The sequence below is a fragment of the Antedon bifida genome, chromosome 4 (genome assembly GCF_963402885.1).
Source record: "Antedon bifida chromosome 4, ecAntBifi1.1, whole genome shotgun sequence".
Taxonomy (NCBI): Eukaryota; Metazoa; Echinodermata; class Crinoidea; order Comatulida; family Antedonidae; genus Antedon; species Antedon bifida.
Window position 1 is genome coordinate 5,715,242 of NC_136229.1, and position 20,010 is coordinate 5,735,251.

The 20,010-nt window shown below is 31.9% G+C and overlaps 3 protein-coding genes across 5 annotated transcripts in view; 2 read left to right on the top strand and 1 right to left on the bottom strand.

Moving 5' to 3' along the window:
• LOC144841608 (PDF receptor-like) overlaps positions 1–16,557 on the bottom strand; it is a 98,253-nt gene extending 81,696 nt beyond the window's left edge. The window contains exon 1 of one of the 3 annotated variants that reach the window (XM_078698052.1): positions 16,440–16,545. The gene's annotated coding sequence lies outside the window, so the exon portion shown is untranslated. Of the gene's footprint in view, positions 1–16,439 lie in introns of all 3 variants that reach the window. The other 2 variants (XM_078698048.1, XM_078698051.1) reach the window with 2 other exon arrangements.
• Positions 1–20,010, top strand: part of LOC144841592 (uncharacterized) — a 119,053-nt gene that overhangs the window by 80,770 nt on the left and 18,273 nt on the right. The window lies entirely within an intron of this gene.
• LOC144839894 (uncharacterized) lies at positions 6,163–14,119 on the top strand. The gene is made up of 14 exons (XM_078695474.1): positions 6,163–6,261; positions 6,791–6,908; positions 8,331–8,578; positions 9,041–9,243; positions 9,677–9,982; positions 10,220–10,319; positions 10,513–10,668; positions 10,825–10,865; positions 11,071–11,192; positions 11,338–11,611; positions 11,718–11,914; positions 12,081–12,493; positions 12,768–12,873; positions 13,385–14,119. The coding sequence occupies exons 2-14, from the start codon at positions 6,810–6,812 to the stop codon at positions 13,535–13,537; spliced, it is 2,418 nt and encodes an 805-aa protein (XP_078551600.1). The 5' UTR covers positions 6,163–6,261; positions 6,791–6,809; the 3' UTR covers positions 13,538–14,119.

Sequence of the window (20,010 nt, forward strand, 5' to 3'; positions counted from 1 at the left end):
TATTTAGTGATATTTTGGTGATACACGATCTGCGCATCAATATTGTGTTTGTACAAAATCGGATTTTTTTCAGTTTATTTTATTTTTTATTTCAAAAACATTTAACGAGTTTGGTCCATCCAGCCGAAGCTGATCATTAGGACCCTCATTAAATTAAACATTTAACATTTAATAAACATCGGGTCATAGGATAAAGTAGCATGCATCCAAATAACGCACACCTATTTTTGCGCCTACTGTAACTCATTCTAGTGATAACTTAATAGTACAATTATTATATTGACATTCATATTTCGGGGCTAGTGACCGACACATTTGAACCCATTCTCTCTTATTTCTCTTATATTCGTATAGGGAAAGGGTAATCGACTCACCCGACCTTGATAATTAAGGATGTAATTGTACCTTGTCAAAAGATACTACCGGTAGCCTATACATACGCCTAATTCGAGGTCACTACTACCAAAATATTGGTCATCCCCCTACGATGTCCGAGTCATTGACACTCTTTGGAAAATCGTCAACAACACAAACAAGACGGTGTACCGTCTACATAATTACTATTAAATCTAATTTAATTTATTTTTAAAACTACCCACGATAAAATATAATAATTCTGTCTAGTTATATAAAAATCACTTTCAATTAAAGATAACAATCTTGTAGATATTCTAGACAATGGGAAGTATCTGAGACGATTTACTCGGATTCTTTGTATATGTTATCATTTTGTGTCGTTGACTGACATTAACTGACAGAAGTTTTGTCTCCTTCTATAAAAATTCTCTATGTTAAGCTCTGTCTACACTATCAAACTAGTTTGACAAAATAAATGTGATGATATGCCCAAATATGATAATGCCAAAATGTGGCAGTGTATATCATCCATATATCGTCTATATATGACCACATCACATTTTTTGTCACACAAAGTTTGATAGTGTAGACAGAGCTTTAAGATTCCAAACAAAGATCACTTCAATTAGAATATTAATTAAAGACCAAGCTACTTTAGTATACAGTCTTTATAGCAAAACCAAACCTCTGCTTTTCTATAACTATAATATAATAAAACTTAATTAACCCTATAATCTTTCCACCGTGTTCACATTTGATGCCTAACAAAAATCTAACATCTGTTTGATTTACAAACTTATTAGATCAAAAAAATACACTTTCTGATTTATTTATTTATTATTTATATATTATTTATTTAGAGTTATAGTTTTAACTATAACTCTTAATTTGGCTATCAGAAAATTAAAATTAAAATTGTTTTGCTTCCTTCAATTTTATAATAAAACTAGCTCACAATTATGATCAATTACAAATTTCATTTCAGTCTAGTACAGTACTAATTACATTAAAATCATGAAAAAGATACATTACATTATGCCTCAAACCTTACAATTAATATTATCGGTGCTTTTGAGTGACAATCAAAAAGTATTTTGAACTGTCTTTTATATTCGTGTCAGAGAAAGATTTGAGAGTTTGTATTGCATATCAGATCTGATTCTGTACATTTTTCTATCAACGGGTGGCTAATCGTTATAAGTACATAATTTGTTGGAACATATGTTTACATATCAATTTACAGAGAATGTTCAGGTGTAATAAAGTGGTGCTCTGTTACTACATGTTATAGAGTACATCCAGTAATAGAAAAAGGTTTTCTTAATAATAATGTCTTGTTTGATTGGTAATAAATGGCCATGCTATGCCTAATTATTAAAAAAATAATAATAAATGTTTCATTGTATTTTGTGGTGGTATGCAACTTACTAAAATCATGCAAGCATTGCCGTCTATTTTGGAACATTATCGAAGTAATGTTTTCATAAAGCTCTGTCTACACTATCAAACTAGTTTGACAAAAAAAATGTGATGTGCCCAAATATGGCAGTAATATACAAAATATGGTAGTGATATGACATCATTATGTTCATATATGGGCACATCAAACTTGTTTGTCACATAAAGTTTGATAGTGTAGACAGAGCTTTATGAAAACATTACTTCGGTAATGTTCCAAAATAGACGAACATGCAGAGCATGATTTTAGTAAGTAGCTTAAGAGAACCTAACATAGCTATTAAAAACTGAAACTGAATTATGAAATTATCATTAAAATTATGTAATCGGAGTTCATCACCGATCAATATGGTTCCTATTTGATGTATTTATTATTATAGTCTACATTTAGAAGAGTACAAATACAAATACAATACAAGAAATGGAATAATATAAAGCTATCTCGTATTGCCAAACGAAGAAAGTAAAGCTATTTTCCACGCTAAGAAAATGCGCAAACAGAACTCATGAATGTTCGATTTACGCGAATAAATTAGCCGCATGGTGCGTCGTGATTTGGTGCATTGATGTTCGAGTTTATTTTTCGGAGCCGGACCGGAGTCGATATTTCCTTTCGTACATTAGTTGGAGACCACTCATGAAACAAAATAAACATGAATTTTCATTAGTCATAAGGTGAGCAATTAATTAAAACTACAATTCGCTAATGCAAACGCTTTCTGTCGAGCCGACTGTGTAGTCGAGTTGATTAGACTATGGAATTTACACGTCGATGTATCGGGTTCGAATTCTATGAGCAACTTATTTTTACTTTATAGTTAGAGAGAGATACCATTTAGAGAGTTAGGTTTAGTTATATTTAGGAAGAAGTTCGGCTATCTTTCACATAAGGGGTCCCCAACTTATGTACGAAAAAAAAATCGCGGACCGGAGCAGGTGTGAAAGACACGGAAAAACGCAAATTCCACTGTAGTATTTTTATTAAGCAAAATATGAACCAAAACAAATTAGTCAAACTAAAATACCGAGGTTTCCATTCGAATGAAATTATAATATAATAACAAAACTTGCTGTGTGATCTGGCCTGAATGATGATGTACGTGCTATAAATACAAGGCGAATAATTATTTATCAAATAGCAGTGGTATATAATAGTTGTATTTAAAACTGTCGAGTTTAATAATAGATTTGAGTTTCTACACAGCTCCAACAAAATTACCCTAGGTATCTATGCGGTAAAGATCAAAGGTATCGCGCAGGTCAACCAGAGGCGCATTGGCGTACGCGCTTCGTACTGTTTCTTTCACCATGCTTTCACAGTCGGTCTAAATTAAAGTGTCCCCGATTTCGTAAGCAAACAAGACATTCCTGTGTCGTTCATAATTTTACAAAATCAAATATTTACTTTAGATAATCATCAGGCTAATAGATTCGTCCGGCGTATTCAATTTTATCGTGACTTTTGTAGTCTCCAATCACCAGACTGTCCCCTGATAAATAACGACGATTTGCCTTTGGTAACTTCTGTCATCTTAGATTAAAACATGTTTAAGAAATAATAGTAAAGCCTCTGATAGACTTGCAACTGTGTATCTGTAATGAGTACCGTATTAGCCTATATGCAACAACACAGTAACCTGAAAACCGCAGCTACCTTACATTTTGCGTTTCCTAGTTTTACACAGATATACTAAACTGTTAAAAAGGGGTGTATATTATTTGTGGATAATGATACTACTTAAATTAATTGCCTTACTACTAAAACGTACAAATATCACGTCTAATTTAAATAAAAGGACGTTACATTTTCCAACAAATTTATTAGTCGGCTAGTAATTTTGATTTTTAATAATATTTAAAATGTACTTGAGTAATTTTGGTGATGAAAAAAAAAATGTATTTGTTGCTTTTTACACATAATTTTTACATACGGTAGATTATATTTTTATCAAAACTTTCCCACTTTTCGGCCTTTTACGACCTATGGTTATATCTCTGGGCAGATTTAAGACTCTGTTTTAAGATTTATTTATTAATTTAAAAATTAATAAAATAAATCTTAACACAGAAAGCTTTTTTATAACGAAAATATATCAATATTCTGAAAGATTTAACGAACAACGTTTAATTTTCTTAATTATCCATATTCACTGACAAACTTTGGTACAAATGAATATTTTACACATTCTACAGTTTGGATCAAGTGGTTATTAATGATTAAACACACTACGATGGAAAATGCTTTGATTTACTTTTGGAGTCTTTAAAAAACTCGGAGTTTTCAGTATTACGGTAGGCCTATTGCATAAAAACTCGAATACGTCATATGCCTGTTGTATTCATTTAAGCTCTGTCTAACCTAAACTACAAACATGTGACAAAAAAAATGGGATGTGACCAAATATGGATATGATGATGTCATATCACTACCATATTTGGGCATATCACTACCATTACTTCGGCACATCACACCTTTTTTGTCGTTTAATAATGTAGACAGGGCCTAATGTTCCAATGCAAAAAATTTTTTTTTTTAAAGATTTTAGACGCCCTAATCTAGTCATTTTCTATCGATAATATTGCTGTCTAAGATTAAAATAGAATTTTAAATTAAAACCGCTGGTTCACTATTTTTGATTAACGATACGGACACAAAAACCTACTCGGAAACTATTAACTTTCAAGTACATCAAAATGAGACGCATCATTGTGAAATTATATTTTTACGATAGACTGATACTTTTTTAATCCTTTGTCTTGTGGTCAGAAGGGGAAGTAGTGGATTGATAGGAAGCAAGATCCCCAATATTCGTGTTGAAATTTTGCCAGGTAAGCCTCAGTGGTAAATAAAAACGTGATAAATAAAACGCTTCTTACGTCACAAAAAAGTGAATGAACGTGTTACAAACAACAGCAATTTTCTTTGCATTTCATTACTAACTCAACTCCATTATATGTAATTATCAATAAAAAACTTAATGTTGAAATACTCCACATGTGTTTAAAAAATAATTAAGCTGATACTGTAACTTTTAGTATAATTCAAGTAGACGCCTATAACACTTTCACCACTTAAAAAAATGCATATTATATATATATGATAGTGGTATAGTGGGATGCAGGAGTGATATTTTTTTAAGTATCAACATGCAGTGTTCGTAAGCGCTAACTGTATACAGTCAATAGCCACCATATGTGATCTAGTATCACGGTTGTTACAATGACCAGTACCAGTACTTGGGCTTTTAAGTAATGGTGTTTGATTGGAGAACCTTTTTCAAGCTTAAATAAAGTGGAACGATTCAAGTAATATTGGGTTTTTTTTTTTTTTTTTTTTTTTTTTTTTCAATCAATCAATCAATCAATAAATGGGTCCGATTGGAGAGCTTTCACACCTCACACATTCCTGCGGAATTACTAGTTTTCATCATACACTGTGATACCTAAATATACTTGGTTTTCTTCAAATTATTAATCATTTAGTGACTTATTTCATATCAGTCATCTTTAAATTATTATGATAATTATTGATGACTGCATGCTAAACTGGAACTGTCTTGAAATACGTGACAGACCTTACTGACCTAAGTTTTGTTTGGCAACAGATAGACGCTAAGCGCGTAACCAAGACGGATAGGAAGTCCAGGCGGCTGCCAAGTAACCTAAAGTAAAACTACTGATTTCGTAGTGAAAATCAAATCACATCTGCAAATGTAAATTCACAGGAGGAATTTAAAAAAAAGACATGCATCCTAGAATGTATTTGGTTACTTCTTTACACAGTTATTCTGGCATTAAGTTTTAGCTAAAAGTTAGAAAGGGAGCATATATATTAATTAATAAACAAAATCTAATTTTAATGTTGTTTTACCTCCTAATTTGTATTTTAATAGTTAGGCCTAATTAATATCTTAAATAATTTATATAATATTTGTGATAGCCTAGCTTGATCGATTCCCGGCCCTTCAATGTGTTAGAAACTAGGGACCTAAAGATAAAAGGAAGTTAGTGTCTCGCCGATTATCATTTTTCATATTTAAAAAACCGACACAGTACTTGTGAACCACTGTTTACCCTCGACTCTTTGACCCGAAAAATATTAAATGTGAAATGATTCATAATAATGAATCAACACTGATACCAATGTGTGTTGACCTTTCTGTCCTTTTCCGTGACGCGTTTCCGGTTTAGGTGTAAGAAACCATAACTCCGCCCTCTGGTGTCTCGACAGATTTTGGGACATCTAAATATTGTAGGCCCGACCCGGAACTGCAGCAATGGGTTTGAGATTACGTAGCCACGTGTGGGCACGGCCCCAGCTCTTATAAATATAGTACCGTAATGAAGATCGGCATTAGAGCATCGACAAGACAACGATAAAGTGGAGGAAAATTAAAAGATCAGCTCCAAGAACAACTGGTATTAAATACATATTGCAACTAATTGGTAAGTTACTAAAACATTTTAAAGTGTAATATATTTCTTCCAAATAATTATTTTAATTGAATTAAACATTCTTAAATTAAATAATTTTATTATCAAATTAAATTAGTAAGTTAGTAAATATTGTCAACTTAAGCATTATAAGTCTTGAATTTTCAGTCCTTTTCTTATCTTAGTTATGTAAAATTATATTTATACTAAAATAAATATTACTATGATTATTATTTTGGTATCACATTTATTATTCGTGTTATGTGTAAGATATTTATTTATCACCAGGTGATAACTAAATATCTTACACATAAGATATTCACCTGTATACTAATTTTAAATCTTTTTGAATTATAATTAATATGGTGCATTATTAATTACGATACTTTATTGTCTGCTAATTAATTAAAAGTAATCAATATATTTTAAACATATGCATTCTTTTTTTTATTCCTTACCGCTTTTATGTTTTTAAATGTTTTGTGGACTTTTTTTCATTGCATATCTTTTATTGAACATTCGTTACTATTTTGTTTTACAGTTTGTAACGTTAACTAGCAATGAACAGTTTAATATTAATCGCCTTACTGGTTGCCGTTACCAGTGCGAAGCATTACCGAGGTGGAACATTTAGTTGGGAACCAGCAGAAGATGGAAAGGTAGATTAATTAATTATTCGTACACATTATGCACTTATTAATAGTAATTAATTTGGAGTTTGAAGATGTATTGTCCCCCTGAAAAATAATTCTTATTTTGTTGTTATTGAATAGGCCTATATCATTTTAATGTTACATATTAGCTATCCATTTTTTTTATTACAGAAGATATTAACTTTATTAACACTACAAAATAACCTATTCAACGTCTGCTTTAATTATTAATCTTTATTTTCATGTTTTTGGGGACAATACATCTTTAAAATCCACATGTATCTAACAAACAAATAGCATAGCACTGTGCAGCGCAATATTTCTTTTAAATGTTACCAAATTGAAGTTTATAATACAATGCGGTTTTAATACAATCTATAATCGCATTGATATTATTATCAAAAAATTGGTGAATAAGTTTCTAATCATAATTATAATAAAATAATTAAGTTATATAAACATCGATTCAATAATAAACTAACTCGAGAATAGAAAATAAATCGAACAATACAGAAGTATCCAGTTTGTTGTCATGCTACAAATACAGGTACAGATACTATGTAAAGTGTTTCTTCAAGGTTGAGGAGTATTTCCAACCTATTATTACCATTTTTTTTCGAGGTTTATCTGACTAAACGGGAATAATTAAGGAAACAATTCTGTTAATGACCTAATCATAACAAAAGTCAATTCTTGACGTCACAAAACAAAACAAACTACGCACCAATGACGAGGTAATTAAGTTTACTTTATCGCGTTGTAAAGGAAACACTTAACCTCGATTTCTAAGATCGTATAACTCGTCATGATGACGAGTTCACATCTGATGTCTTGCACTTGTATTGACAACAATATACTATTTCTACTATGCATTCGCTATAGACAGATACCTATATGATCCTTGCATTAGTTCTTGTAAACATTTTAAACTTTAAATATCTCTACTACTCAAACAAAAATTAAAACAAAAATCGTTTATTGTATTATGTGTGCCTTGGTATTCAGTTATTTGGGACCTATACATAAAACAAACTGAAGTCAAAGAAACACATTTTTTTTCAAATATTTTAAGTGATTTTCATGTTTAATATTTGTTTAACAAATTACGTAGTGCAAACTTTTTGCCATCGTGTGGTTTCGTTTACTAAGGTCAAACACAGTCTACCATGACAGTACAATAATATAGTTATGTGATTCTGCTTATGTTAACTTTAATTTATTGAAGGGCAGACAATATCTGATTACAGGCTTGATATGTTAGCATTTACTATACCAATTGAACATAGAAAGTCCTAGTATACATGCTGAATCATTTTAAATAAAAACAAATAGCTGGCCTATAGAAAGTAAAATCGAAAGTAAGAAATTATTTTTATTATTAATTCAATAATAATTTAAATCAATTTTGAATAAATTTTAACCATCCAGGTTGAGATCACGTGGAGAGTGTCATGGATGAGAAGTTACGAAGGAATGGATCGGTTCTTGTGCTCAGACGACAAAACGACAATTTTAGGGGAAGGACGACTGCTGTGTATGGAGTGCAACCAGCACGACATATATGGAAAAGAATTGGATCTCAATTGTACCAGTTGGGATGAATCAGAGAACTGGAGTACAGGTGTCGGATCGTTTACGTATACACCCGAGCCTGGAATGCGACAATTTACACTTTCGTAAGTTTCTGAATGGGACGCATTCACACTTTGGAATGTTGTTTTTTAAAGTTCGAGTTTTGTTTAAGTTAGTTCATTTATTAGATTATACGGTGTAATCACTTTCCATTTGGAAACTAAATTGATAGAGACATGATCATTTAATCTTGCAGGTAAAGGTATTACGATATAGTAAAGAAAAATAAAAATACAATTGGTGATAGGGGCCTAAATGTATTATTAACATTACTAAGTCACTATTAGTTTATAGTAAGATATTTCAAGCAGTACTAATATTTAACAACATTTATTATAAAGCAGGTTTAAGAAATAAATTTTAGAATTTTTGGAGATGAGGAAACCTTCAATAAATGCAATTACGTTCTAACATCATAGACTTAATAACTGTCCATTACGTCGGGAAATAAAGTGAAATTCTCAGTCTCACATTAACAATAATTGTATTAATTTGCATTTCAACAGATACCAGGAGTCAACAACCCCTAACAAATTCAACTACAACAGCCAATGGATGCAGGAGCTGAAAAACTATGGTGGGCCTGGCAACGCATGGAGAATGGTTACAACCGTCGACTTGGACGTTCCTAACGAATCACCAAAAACTACCCATCCAGCAATGATCACACTGATGAAAGAATGTGGCGATGTTTCTATTCAAATTCCAGGTAGGAATCATTTTGTAAGAGATAACACTTCTGTAACTATTAGATTGTATTAATTAATAGTAATGGATTTTATTTGTCTGTTTCGGGTTAACCAACTATAGCATAATGATTTAGCAACTGTTTGGTCTTCTCTTGCCTTTTATTGTTAGTTTTTTATTTGGCAGAGATGTTAATAAAAGAATATAAAGATTTATAAAAGAATGTTAACAAATATCAATTACAGGAGATATAAACTATTATTTTAATAATTTATCATGCTATAAGTCTCATTGAGGCGTAGGAGTAGAAAGAGTCTTGAGTTACAACTCTGGAGTTAGGTCAGAATTGAACCATGGATCTTGGATAGATGGCAAGCACCTCTGTAGACCACCAAACTACAGCTCGTAGTGATCGTACAGTAGAGTAATATTCTATTTTGTTTGTTTTTAAATAGTGGCAGATGCAGACGACGACAATGTAAAGTGCCGATGGACCAACAAAGAAAACGAGTGTCCTAAGCGAGCTTGCAGCTCCAACGGACGGTACTGTTCAAGTCACCGTATGTGCGGCGACCCGTTCCCTGGAGCCACTATCGATGAAAATGAGTGCCGCTACACATTCCCCGTGTCTCAAATGGAACCAGGATGGTACGCTGTCCCCATCACACTCGAGGATCACAGACCATCAGTTACTGGACGTTTAGAAAGTGGCGCACTTAGCAAAGTGCCCCTCCAATTTCTCATTAAGGTTGAATCGAAAGGTAATAATATTGGTTTGTTACTGTCCGCACGTTACCTTGTAAAAAAATATTGTGTTGTATATACATTAATGTCAACGTCACATTAATGAAGTCAACGTTACATTAACTATCTTAGTAGGCATAATTATATGATGACTCGACAGTGAATCACACATTTTTACTGTTTTATGTACTGTCTAAAATTGTAAGGTACATTTTACACCAGGTCTAATTGAAATATGTCATCTTCATTTTTAGGTGAATGCAGACTCTTGAGTTTTGGTAACTATAAACGTTGTCATGTTATCAAACCAGGACAAGACTGGAGTTATGAACTAAAGGCTTACAGCAGCGCTGAGTAAGTCAACATTTGTTTTTCATTCTAATATTTCTATTAACTAATCACGCGTAACGGAGTGTAACTAGTGCCATCACACTTCAATCAATCATAATTCTATACTGTATGTTACTGAAAACGTAATTCTATTTTTGTTCTTATAAATATTTGATATGATAATGGATGAGTAACTAAAGTTTGGTTTGTTATACAGTGTTAAAATTATGGTAATTGAACGACCGAATCAAGATTTCGACATGACTCCGTTGGAGAATCACGGGAACTACTCTAGCCGAGTTGTATCCTGGACACCAAAAGTATCGGACATTGGAAAACACTTTGTACTGTTCCATGCTGTGGACCGTGATGGGTACGTAATTATGACATCCGTTTATTTTGCAATCATGTTTTTTATTTATGATATATGCTTGCTGAAAAATGCTTTTAAGTTTCGTAAAAATAGATTTGTTTTTACACCTTTAATGTTGTAATTGTAAATAATTCTAAGATTTGTTTTTGTTTACAGATTTTACAGTAGTTACGAAACGCTTACCATCCTGGTTAAACGTAAGTGTTGCATTAATTGATTTAAAGTTCGGAGTTTAAAAGAAAGCAAATTTAAACCAAAAACTTTTTCTGGCATGTTGGCAGAAAAAATCCTGGATGTATTTATTATTCACACTAATGCTATAAAAACACTTTTTTAATACCGTATTTATTAAATTAGATATATGAAGTATGAAGTTATCTATATTTTATTTCGTTTTTGTAGCTTTTGTTGCTGAAATTCAAGAACCGTCACCACCAAGAATTTTACCAATGCAGTCATCGCCTGCCCCACTTTCTGAAATCTCACCAAAGCCTAAAATGTGGAAAATTAAATTCGACAAAGCGGTAAGAACGCTATAATGCAATCATTTGCTTATGTTGTAATACTATCAATGGAATAATTTATTAAGATATGCCTACTTAGTTTTGTCAAGATAAATAATAAGAATGAAACAAACTGACTGACTAAACACTAATAACTTTTCTATAGGTTGTCAGGCCAACCAAGCCAACATTTATCTCAATCACAGACATGATGGGAAACGTAGCTGCTAGATATGATGTTTCAAACAAAGATGAAGTAAAAATTACACCTAACAAGCCTGACGTCATGTCTATTGCTAACCCATTTGATAAAATGAAACCAGGCACCAATTACGTATTGAACGTTGACCAAGGAACTGCTGGACAAAAATGCACTGATGCGTGTGGATACGACTGTGGATTCAAGCCTAGCGAATACTTGTCATGGCTTATAACAACCCGTAAGTTATTTTTAAAATAATGTGTGTTTATGTTTTGCCAATCATTTAGTTGATATGTTGAAAAAACTAGAAACAATATTAATTGTAATGATCCTTGTGCTTTTAGCTGCTATTCCTGAACCAAGCGTAGAGTGTGGACCATCAAGTCTAAGTGTGTACATTCCAAAAGGATTTGCAGAGGGCGTAAAACCAAATAAGCTACGATTTATTGATAACTGGAGCAGAAAATGCTTTGCGCAAACATTCAACTCCACTCACTACAAGATGACAACAGGATATGAAGAATGTGGAACGGTGGCTGAGGTGAGAAAGCATAATATATTTTAGAAGATTAATGCAGTTTAAACTAGGTTTAGTAGGCCAAAATACTAAACGTTTGTTAAATTCACTTATAATAATAAGAAAAATAGTAGGAAAAGTAAAACTAAACGTAAATTATACTAATAAATGCATTATTTATCATAATCAGAGACCAGCGCCTGGACGTCTGATTTTCAAAAACGTCGTTCGGGACGTACCGATGCCAATTGCTAAAGGTCAACCAGTTACCAGAAGCCATCGTCAGATTAAAATCAACGTAACTTGTGAAGTCCAAGGATTGGATTATTACGACGTTAGCTTTACTCCGTCAGATGCCATAGAAGCGATCACTGTACGCGGACAATCCAGGCTAAACACAATGCTGAAACTATACACCGATGATACTTTTTCAAGAGAATATAACAAAGAAGACATGCCGACATCCGTTGACCTGAACCAGAGAATGTTCTTTGGATTGGAAGCAGTAAACAAAGGAAAGGATCTCCAGATTGTCAGCTGCACGGCAACTCCTAAACAGAAAGCTGGTTGTAAAGCAGACAAGTACACATTCATTAAAGATGGGTAAGTGTATTATACACCAAAATAAGTTATCCAAAGTGAAAATTGTACAACTACTGTGAACTAGCTGAGAATTACGCAAGTAATTTAAATTTACAATTTACGTCAGGGTAGAGAGTGTACAAGTGAAAATATATTCAAAAATGTTCACACCCACTTTCGTCAACGTTAACAACCAGTGACATCATGTTATTCAAACATTGCAACCGGTTTAAAGAAAGAAGAATTATTATTACCATACAATTACAATTTTTTATTGTTTTATTCTTTTCTTAAGATGTCCTGTCGACCCAACCCTTCAGTTTGAACAGTCCTTCAACCGGTATGAGAGGAGATTTTCTATGGATGCATTTAGCTTCATGTTCACCGGATTAACAGAAGAGGTAAGCCTTTCCTAAATGTTGCCAAAAACACTACCAAATTTAGAAACATTTCTTTTATGTAAATGAGACGTTACGATTCAGAAAATACAATTACACTATCAATATGATAAATGATCTTTAAAATGGAAAGTATGCCTAGTAAATACGATGACGCCCCTGAAAACTTAATAAAAAGCGTCATTTTTAACTATCGGAGCAAAGAAGCTAGGCAAGTTTCTGTTGTTAAACACTTTTGGAAAAATGACTTGCGTTTAAAATTGTAAATAAGCCAGGGATTAATAAAAACAATCCATGTATAAACATAGATGAAATAACGCCCCCATCGGTTTATTATGATTGTATACCCAATAGAGTCGTGTCCATTTTCGTCTTTTGTGAATAAAAAAAAACAATTTTAACTATATACAATTTTTAACAGCTGTAACCAAATCACAAAGCTTTTAGCTATCAGCGATAACTTTTCTTTCAATATCATTAACATTAACATTATAAAACTTTTGTTATTTTCTAGGTATTAGTTAAATGTACAACAGCAATTTGCAAGCCGGGTGATCTAGACTCTCTATGTACCCAGTTATCATGGCAATCGTGTCCATCTGATACCATCCTCATACCAAGCAAATCTGACGTGATGGCAGACGTTGTCGTACCTATAGGCGGCTAAAACTTCACCCCCGATTAAGTTATTACTCATAAACAGACGTTAGGTTCAAGCTTTAAAGAGATCATACTGACAGTGGGTATTTTTGAATATCAATACTACAAAAGTCAGTAATTATAACGATATTAGATTATTGTTTTAAATATAATAGGATTATTGTATTGTTGTTATGCCTAAAGCACAAACGATCGTGCGAGTTCCTATAGTTAATTTTATTTATAGGCTATATTAAAGTGTATTTTCATTTTTTTTTGTTTTGTAATTTTGTAAAGTACCGTAAATGTTTTATGATGTGCAACACTATTACTTTTAAAGATGGTAAATTTATAAAAATCGGAATTATCTATATAACCGTCATGTCGTATTGTTAAATAAATAACATATATCATTACAATTGATTAATTTATTAAAACTAAGTTAATATAGCTTTAAGATTGCTTTTCATATTTCCTTTAAGGACTATGAAACGTCAAATGTTTTCAGTCGATTGTACACTATAATTAAGAAAATATATTTAGAATGGTGCAATGTGTATATTTGTAATAATATAAATATATTCTCGGTCAGAGTTAAGAATAAATTATAGACAGCATTAGAGAAATAAAGTGTTGTGTTATATGTTGTAAAACCATGTGCGGTTCAGAAGAAACTCTCTTTTGGGACATATTAAAGGGACACTTTCTGGTGGTGGAACGAGTGAATATACATGTTAACACTCTGGCTAATTTTATTCAGGAACGCCACTATTAAGGGGACACTTTAATTAAGGAGGTGTCTTCTTAAATATTATACAATTGTTATAATGCTTCATTTCACATCATGAAGGAAATAGTAAAGTGCGAAACAAAACAAATTTGGAACAATTAGATATTATGATAAAATTAACATATAGGAGGGATACTGTCTCTCATTAATGGGTTAGTATAAGTAAGGAAACTACGGACACGTCTCGAACTCCCGTCACGCGTACGCTTCATTGTCAGATCTGACAGGTCATGGTTTGTCTACAAAACGTTGGCCTAAGACGACCTATGCAACGCGACGGCTTTCCTTATATGCGAGTGAAATCAATTATTGCAGGTGACGATTGTACACTGCATTAGTCCGTGGTAGGTCTTTTGTGATAAAATGAGAAACTTTCTAATATAGACATTCGGTTTTATGTCTAAATTAGACATTTAAACTACGTTGCAATTTCTAGTTATAATTAATTACTGTAGTATAATAGTTAGTGTGTCGCCCTCTATTGTAAAAAAAGTAATCGTTCTAGAAGTATCAGGCGGATGGACAAACAAGTAAATGTCCCGCCTACTAACTTACAAATAAGCTATACATTTTCCTGTTCTTTAAGTCGTCAGTTTTGAACAGATCTAGGTATTAACCGAATACTAAGTGATCGAATTACAGCTATTTCTTTACGAAGACCAAACAACAACTTGTTCTTAAATTTAGTAAATAGGCTAGATAGTTTTCTCAATGTTTTTAGAGTGGTATTAGTAAGTGTGATTAATTACTATAAATACTATATAACACGATTAAACTTAACTCGCCAATTAGAGGATGAGTAATTTGTAATCGTGCTTATAAATTAAAAGTCTCATTTGAGGCTTAGAGAGTGGAGTTAAAAATCGTGATTTACAACCCTGGCACTTGGTCAAGATTGAACCCCGGACCTTGGGATTGGAAGGCAAGCACGTTAACCACTAAGCTATAGCTACACTACAAAATACTTTCGTTTTATGAACACCATTTATATAAGTATTCTTCATGCTTCAAAGACTTCATACTATTTTTTTTAATAATACAAGTAATCAAGATGAGATATTTTGGCTAAATAGTTTTGACATATTATTTGTTTAAAATTAAAATGCAGTATGCCCTACATTATAAAGCACGATAGGCCAACAATTTTACTTCGAAACAACAGGCATTACATGCTTCTAATGTAGCCTGAACATGAAAGGTTGAGGACCAATTATAGTCTGACTCTCCATTGGTACAACCAAGATCTTCAATCTGAGTTGGTTAAAAAGGTATTTACTATATCATAATAGTTACAACTGAACATACCATTTTTTATTAATATTAGTTAACATTTTTTTTTGTCTTTCGTCTGCTCGTCCCACATTTATTGTCATATAATATATTCTTAATAATACAATACTTCCTCAAACTTAACATTTATCGAAGCATATTCCCGGTATAAAGATGTATGTGTAACTTTAAGGTCTCCATATGCGACTCTAGCGGAAACAAAATGAGTAAATAAATAACGGTAACATAGAACATAGGCTACGTGAAAATTCTGCGCGTCGTGGTGTAAGGGCCTATGATTTAAAAAAGGTAAATTTCCGTCGACTCATGTTTCAAACAACTGTAAATTATAAGGAGTGACATTCACAAAAAAACGTAAACTAATTTTGTAAAATTATTAATACGATGTCCAGTTTGTCTTTGTTTCTTTGGACAAATGATGTATACTTATTACGGCCTACATACATCACATTGTGCAATATAAACTAGGGCATATCATGCCCTCTAAAATTCAAGTCATCGAAATCTAACTATCTTATTAAAAAATAAAGCAAGTTGGAAAATCACGCTGATTTAGCTTTAAGTTATATTACTTTTAGGTTTAGAATTTAATAAACAGTAAAAAATGATGACTAATATAATTATCTAATTTCTGTCATCGGGTTGTAATCCGTATTGAACTGTACCGTTCGGGCCGGGATCACTACACCGTTAGCAGTACCGTTTCCCCCGGGACCAAATCCTTACCGACCGCGCGAAATCTGTCCGTTGTTGTTGGCCTACGTTTACACTGCTTCACAAGTGTAGGTTTTAACTTCATTAGTACCGTCATATTATGTATTAGTTCTAAAACTGACTAATTTGTACATACCCATTCTGTTGAATTTGTATACAGAAGTTTGGTGAATTTTCTTCTGATTTCACTCAGTACTAAAATCTTTCCATCAACGTTTCGTAGTGTCTCCATTTTCCAATTTCCGCATTTTACGTTACGTAATACTAATGTGACGTCATATATTATAATTAGATAATGAAGAATGGCTAAGGTTAATTACTTGTATAACGACAAGGATTTGATATCGTTCCGAACTGGATTAAATGTCAACATTATGTGATAAATCAATGTTGAATGTAATTATACAGATTTATTATATAATCTAGAAAGATTATCAGAAAAGTACTCCAAATGTGTTTTTTTTTATTTACGTATTTTCAAACTCATACTGTTGGATGAGGGTGATGACGTAATCAAGATGGCAGGACGATGTCGATTAGGGATGGTGATGATGTCAGGATGATAATTATGAAGATGATGATAATATTAATATAATAATTATTTAATGATTTTATTGATTGTGTGTGATCTATGAGGATATTAATGAGAGTGTGTTGTTTTGTTTGACAAAAACACACATTTTGGAGTTTACGATTCTATTGAACACGCTGCTGAGAACTAGTAAGGACCGCAAGGGTACCAATTGTACAGTTTTACATTTGAAACATCATTCTATGATAATAGGTTTGAACTAAAAAACTGATATGAAATAAATGCCACATAAATCCGTGACAAACTATCGTGTATAAAGTGAAACTACCAGTTGAGTCAGTGGGGACGTAAATGGGTGTCTGGACTGTCCGTACGAATTGTCACATTGTATGGAAGGCAACGTGACAAAAGTTAAGCTACGGGATTTATTTTGAGACTATTGTGACGTGTGCCGACGGGAACTAGAGTAGCGATTCCCGGAAACGAGACACACATCGGGGGTGTGGGGACAGCCCATGACACAGAGCAGTGAAAACACAAACATTATGTTTGTATTATAATACATGATACAATTTAGTCCTTTGTGACCTAATTAATGTTCGAGAATTGTTAGTTTTACTTTCACCAGTTAGCCATAACATGATATCACATTAACAAATATAGGTCAGGCCTATTGCTATTTTAATTATGTATTTATTAGGAGGCATTATTGATTACGCACTCTTGTACTTCAAATTGTTGGATTTGATTTATTAAAAGAATTTCTTTCTCAAGGGAGTCTCAGCTTCACTTATTATTAAATACTAATTACTATATTTAAAATAAAAGTAATAAAAAATGTTTTTCGGTTGTCTTAAAGCAGCAATTTTTATATATATTTTTAATAAATAAATAAATTCAGTCATAGGCCTATATGATTATAATCACTGAACCAAACAAAGTTATATCATATTGATGTTACTTTTTAGTTCTAGGCTAATAGTATATCTTTGGGGTTACTCCAGTATGTTATTGTACTTGGTATCTGAAACGATTAATGTTTAAATGTCTTTAAAGTTATATTGTCCCCCTACATTTTTATTTTGTTGTTGAATATGCCATTTCAATGCCACATAATAGTTATTCACTTTAACCAAACACTGGATCGAAATAAAAATTACTTGAAAAGAAATGTAATTTTGGCCGTATACATGGCTGCAGTCGCGTGCTCAAATTTGAGTTGGTGTTTACCGACCGACCAACCAACCACCGACCAACCGACCGACATAGGAAGCTGTAGAGTCGCGCACGCGATTAAAAATACTTTTTATTGTCTGTCAGACAATGGTTTTTGGTCAAAATTAACATTTTTGTTTTCTTTACAGAAGTAAATAACTTTAAAAACTGCAAAATGAACTATTTTAAGTCTGATTTTATTAATCTTCATTTTTTATGTTTGAGGGGACAATACATCTTTAAAATACTATGCACATTTTGGTTTGTGTTATTCTAAGTCAAATTTGACAATCACAAAATGTCAGTGTATCCTAAACACACTAGAGTAATTCTTATAACAATAACATAATTACAACATCGTCTTGAAATTAATGGTGAAATAAGAAAGTCACCAACAGTAATTTTGGCCCGTTGGGAAATGACTAGTCAGGCAGAAAAATAATTCCATGATCACCTAAAGATATTTGGCTAGACGTTTTTGGCACTTGACTCAAATAGGTAACTTTAAATCTAAAATGATTAGTTATTAGGCACATAAAGTGTAAGTTAAATTTTTAAACCGCAAACTTGAAAATTGGAAATTTCAAACAGACGTTTTTTTCTACTTTAAAAATGTAAAAACAAATTTGTTTATTTTATGTAATGCTTCTATTTTGTGAAATGCTGTAAAATATTTCTGATGTATTCTATTATACAATTTTGTTTAATTGTACATAAAGTTTTTGTGCAAATTAATGATCAGCCATCAATTCAATTATTCGAATGCGATGTTTATTCGAATGCGTCTATTTTACTGCGGCACATTATCGACAGCGGCGCTTATTCTATCATAATTAATATTATTATGATAATTTGTTTTGAACAATCATTCGTGGTAATGTTTTTACATTTTATAATATTTAAGAATATATGCCTTAAATAATGCAGCACCGTAAATCTATTTTTATATATTAATATTTTTAATAATTGAATTTCCTAATAATGATAATTGGACTGGAAGAATAATAATAAAGTTTTTGTGAATTATCAGCCACCAAATCAACAATTCGAATGCGGTGTTTATTCGAATGCGACGTCTGTTTGACTACGGCAAATTATCGACGCTTATTCTATCATAATTAATATTATTATGATAATTTTCCTTTTTATAATATTTAAGAATGTATGCCTTAAATAATACAGCACCGAAAATCTATTTGTATATATTAATAATTTTAATAATTGAATTTCCTAATAAATAATTTGAATTGCTGTCGCGGAATACTAAGAATAGAAAACTGTCTATAAAAATGATTGACAGATCTGTTGTATTAATGTCTATAGTAAAATTATTGCATTCCATGCGTCGGAAGCTTTGCGACGCGACAATTTCGTTGGGAAACTTTAGGAAAATAATTCGTATAAAGTATCACAGTGTCTGTAAGAAATATAATTATCTATATGGGATTAAGTAAACGGTTTCTTTTTTATAGTAGAGAATTGAACTTTCTTTTTCACGTTTATTTAGAAGTAACCTCCGGTAGGCGAAAGAGAACATAATGTGAATACAAACGCCATGCTGTATTACAAAGTTATATCTACTTACTTATTCAAAGTTTATATTGCCACTGGAATAAAACTAAATATAATATTTAAAGTGAGCTTATAAAATGTAGTAGACTATTATATTACTTATGTATTCTTAAATTCTGTCTACACTATCAAAGTTTATGTGACAAAAAGTGTGATGTGCCCATATGTGGACATGCTGATGTCATATCACTACCGTATTTGGGCATATCACACTTTTTTTGTCAAACTAGTTTGATAGTGTAGACAGAGCTTAATAAATATAATTATTATCTATATAGGATTAACTAAAAGGTTTCTTTTTTAATACAGATAATATATTGGCCTTTCTTTTTAAAAGACATTTTTATCCAAAAGACAATAAGTAAAACATAACCGAATGACAGAATGA

Bases quoted from the DNA above. Each gene is read 5' to 3' on its own strand.
- LOC144839894 (XM_078695474.1), top strand. From the start codon at position 6,810: ATGAACAGTTTAATATTAATCGCCTTACTGGTTGCCGTTACCAGTGCG. The intron at 10,669-10,824 runs GTACGTAATTAT...TTTTGTTTACAG, and splicing joins CATGCTGTGGACCGTGATGG to ATTTTACAGTAGTTACGAAA. The intron at 10,866-11,070 runs GTAAGTGTTGCA...TCGTTTTTGTAG, and splicing joins GCTTACCATCCTGGTTAAAC to CTTTTGTTGCTGAAATTCAA.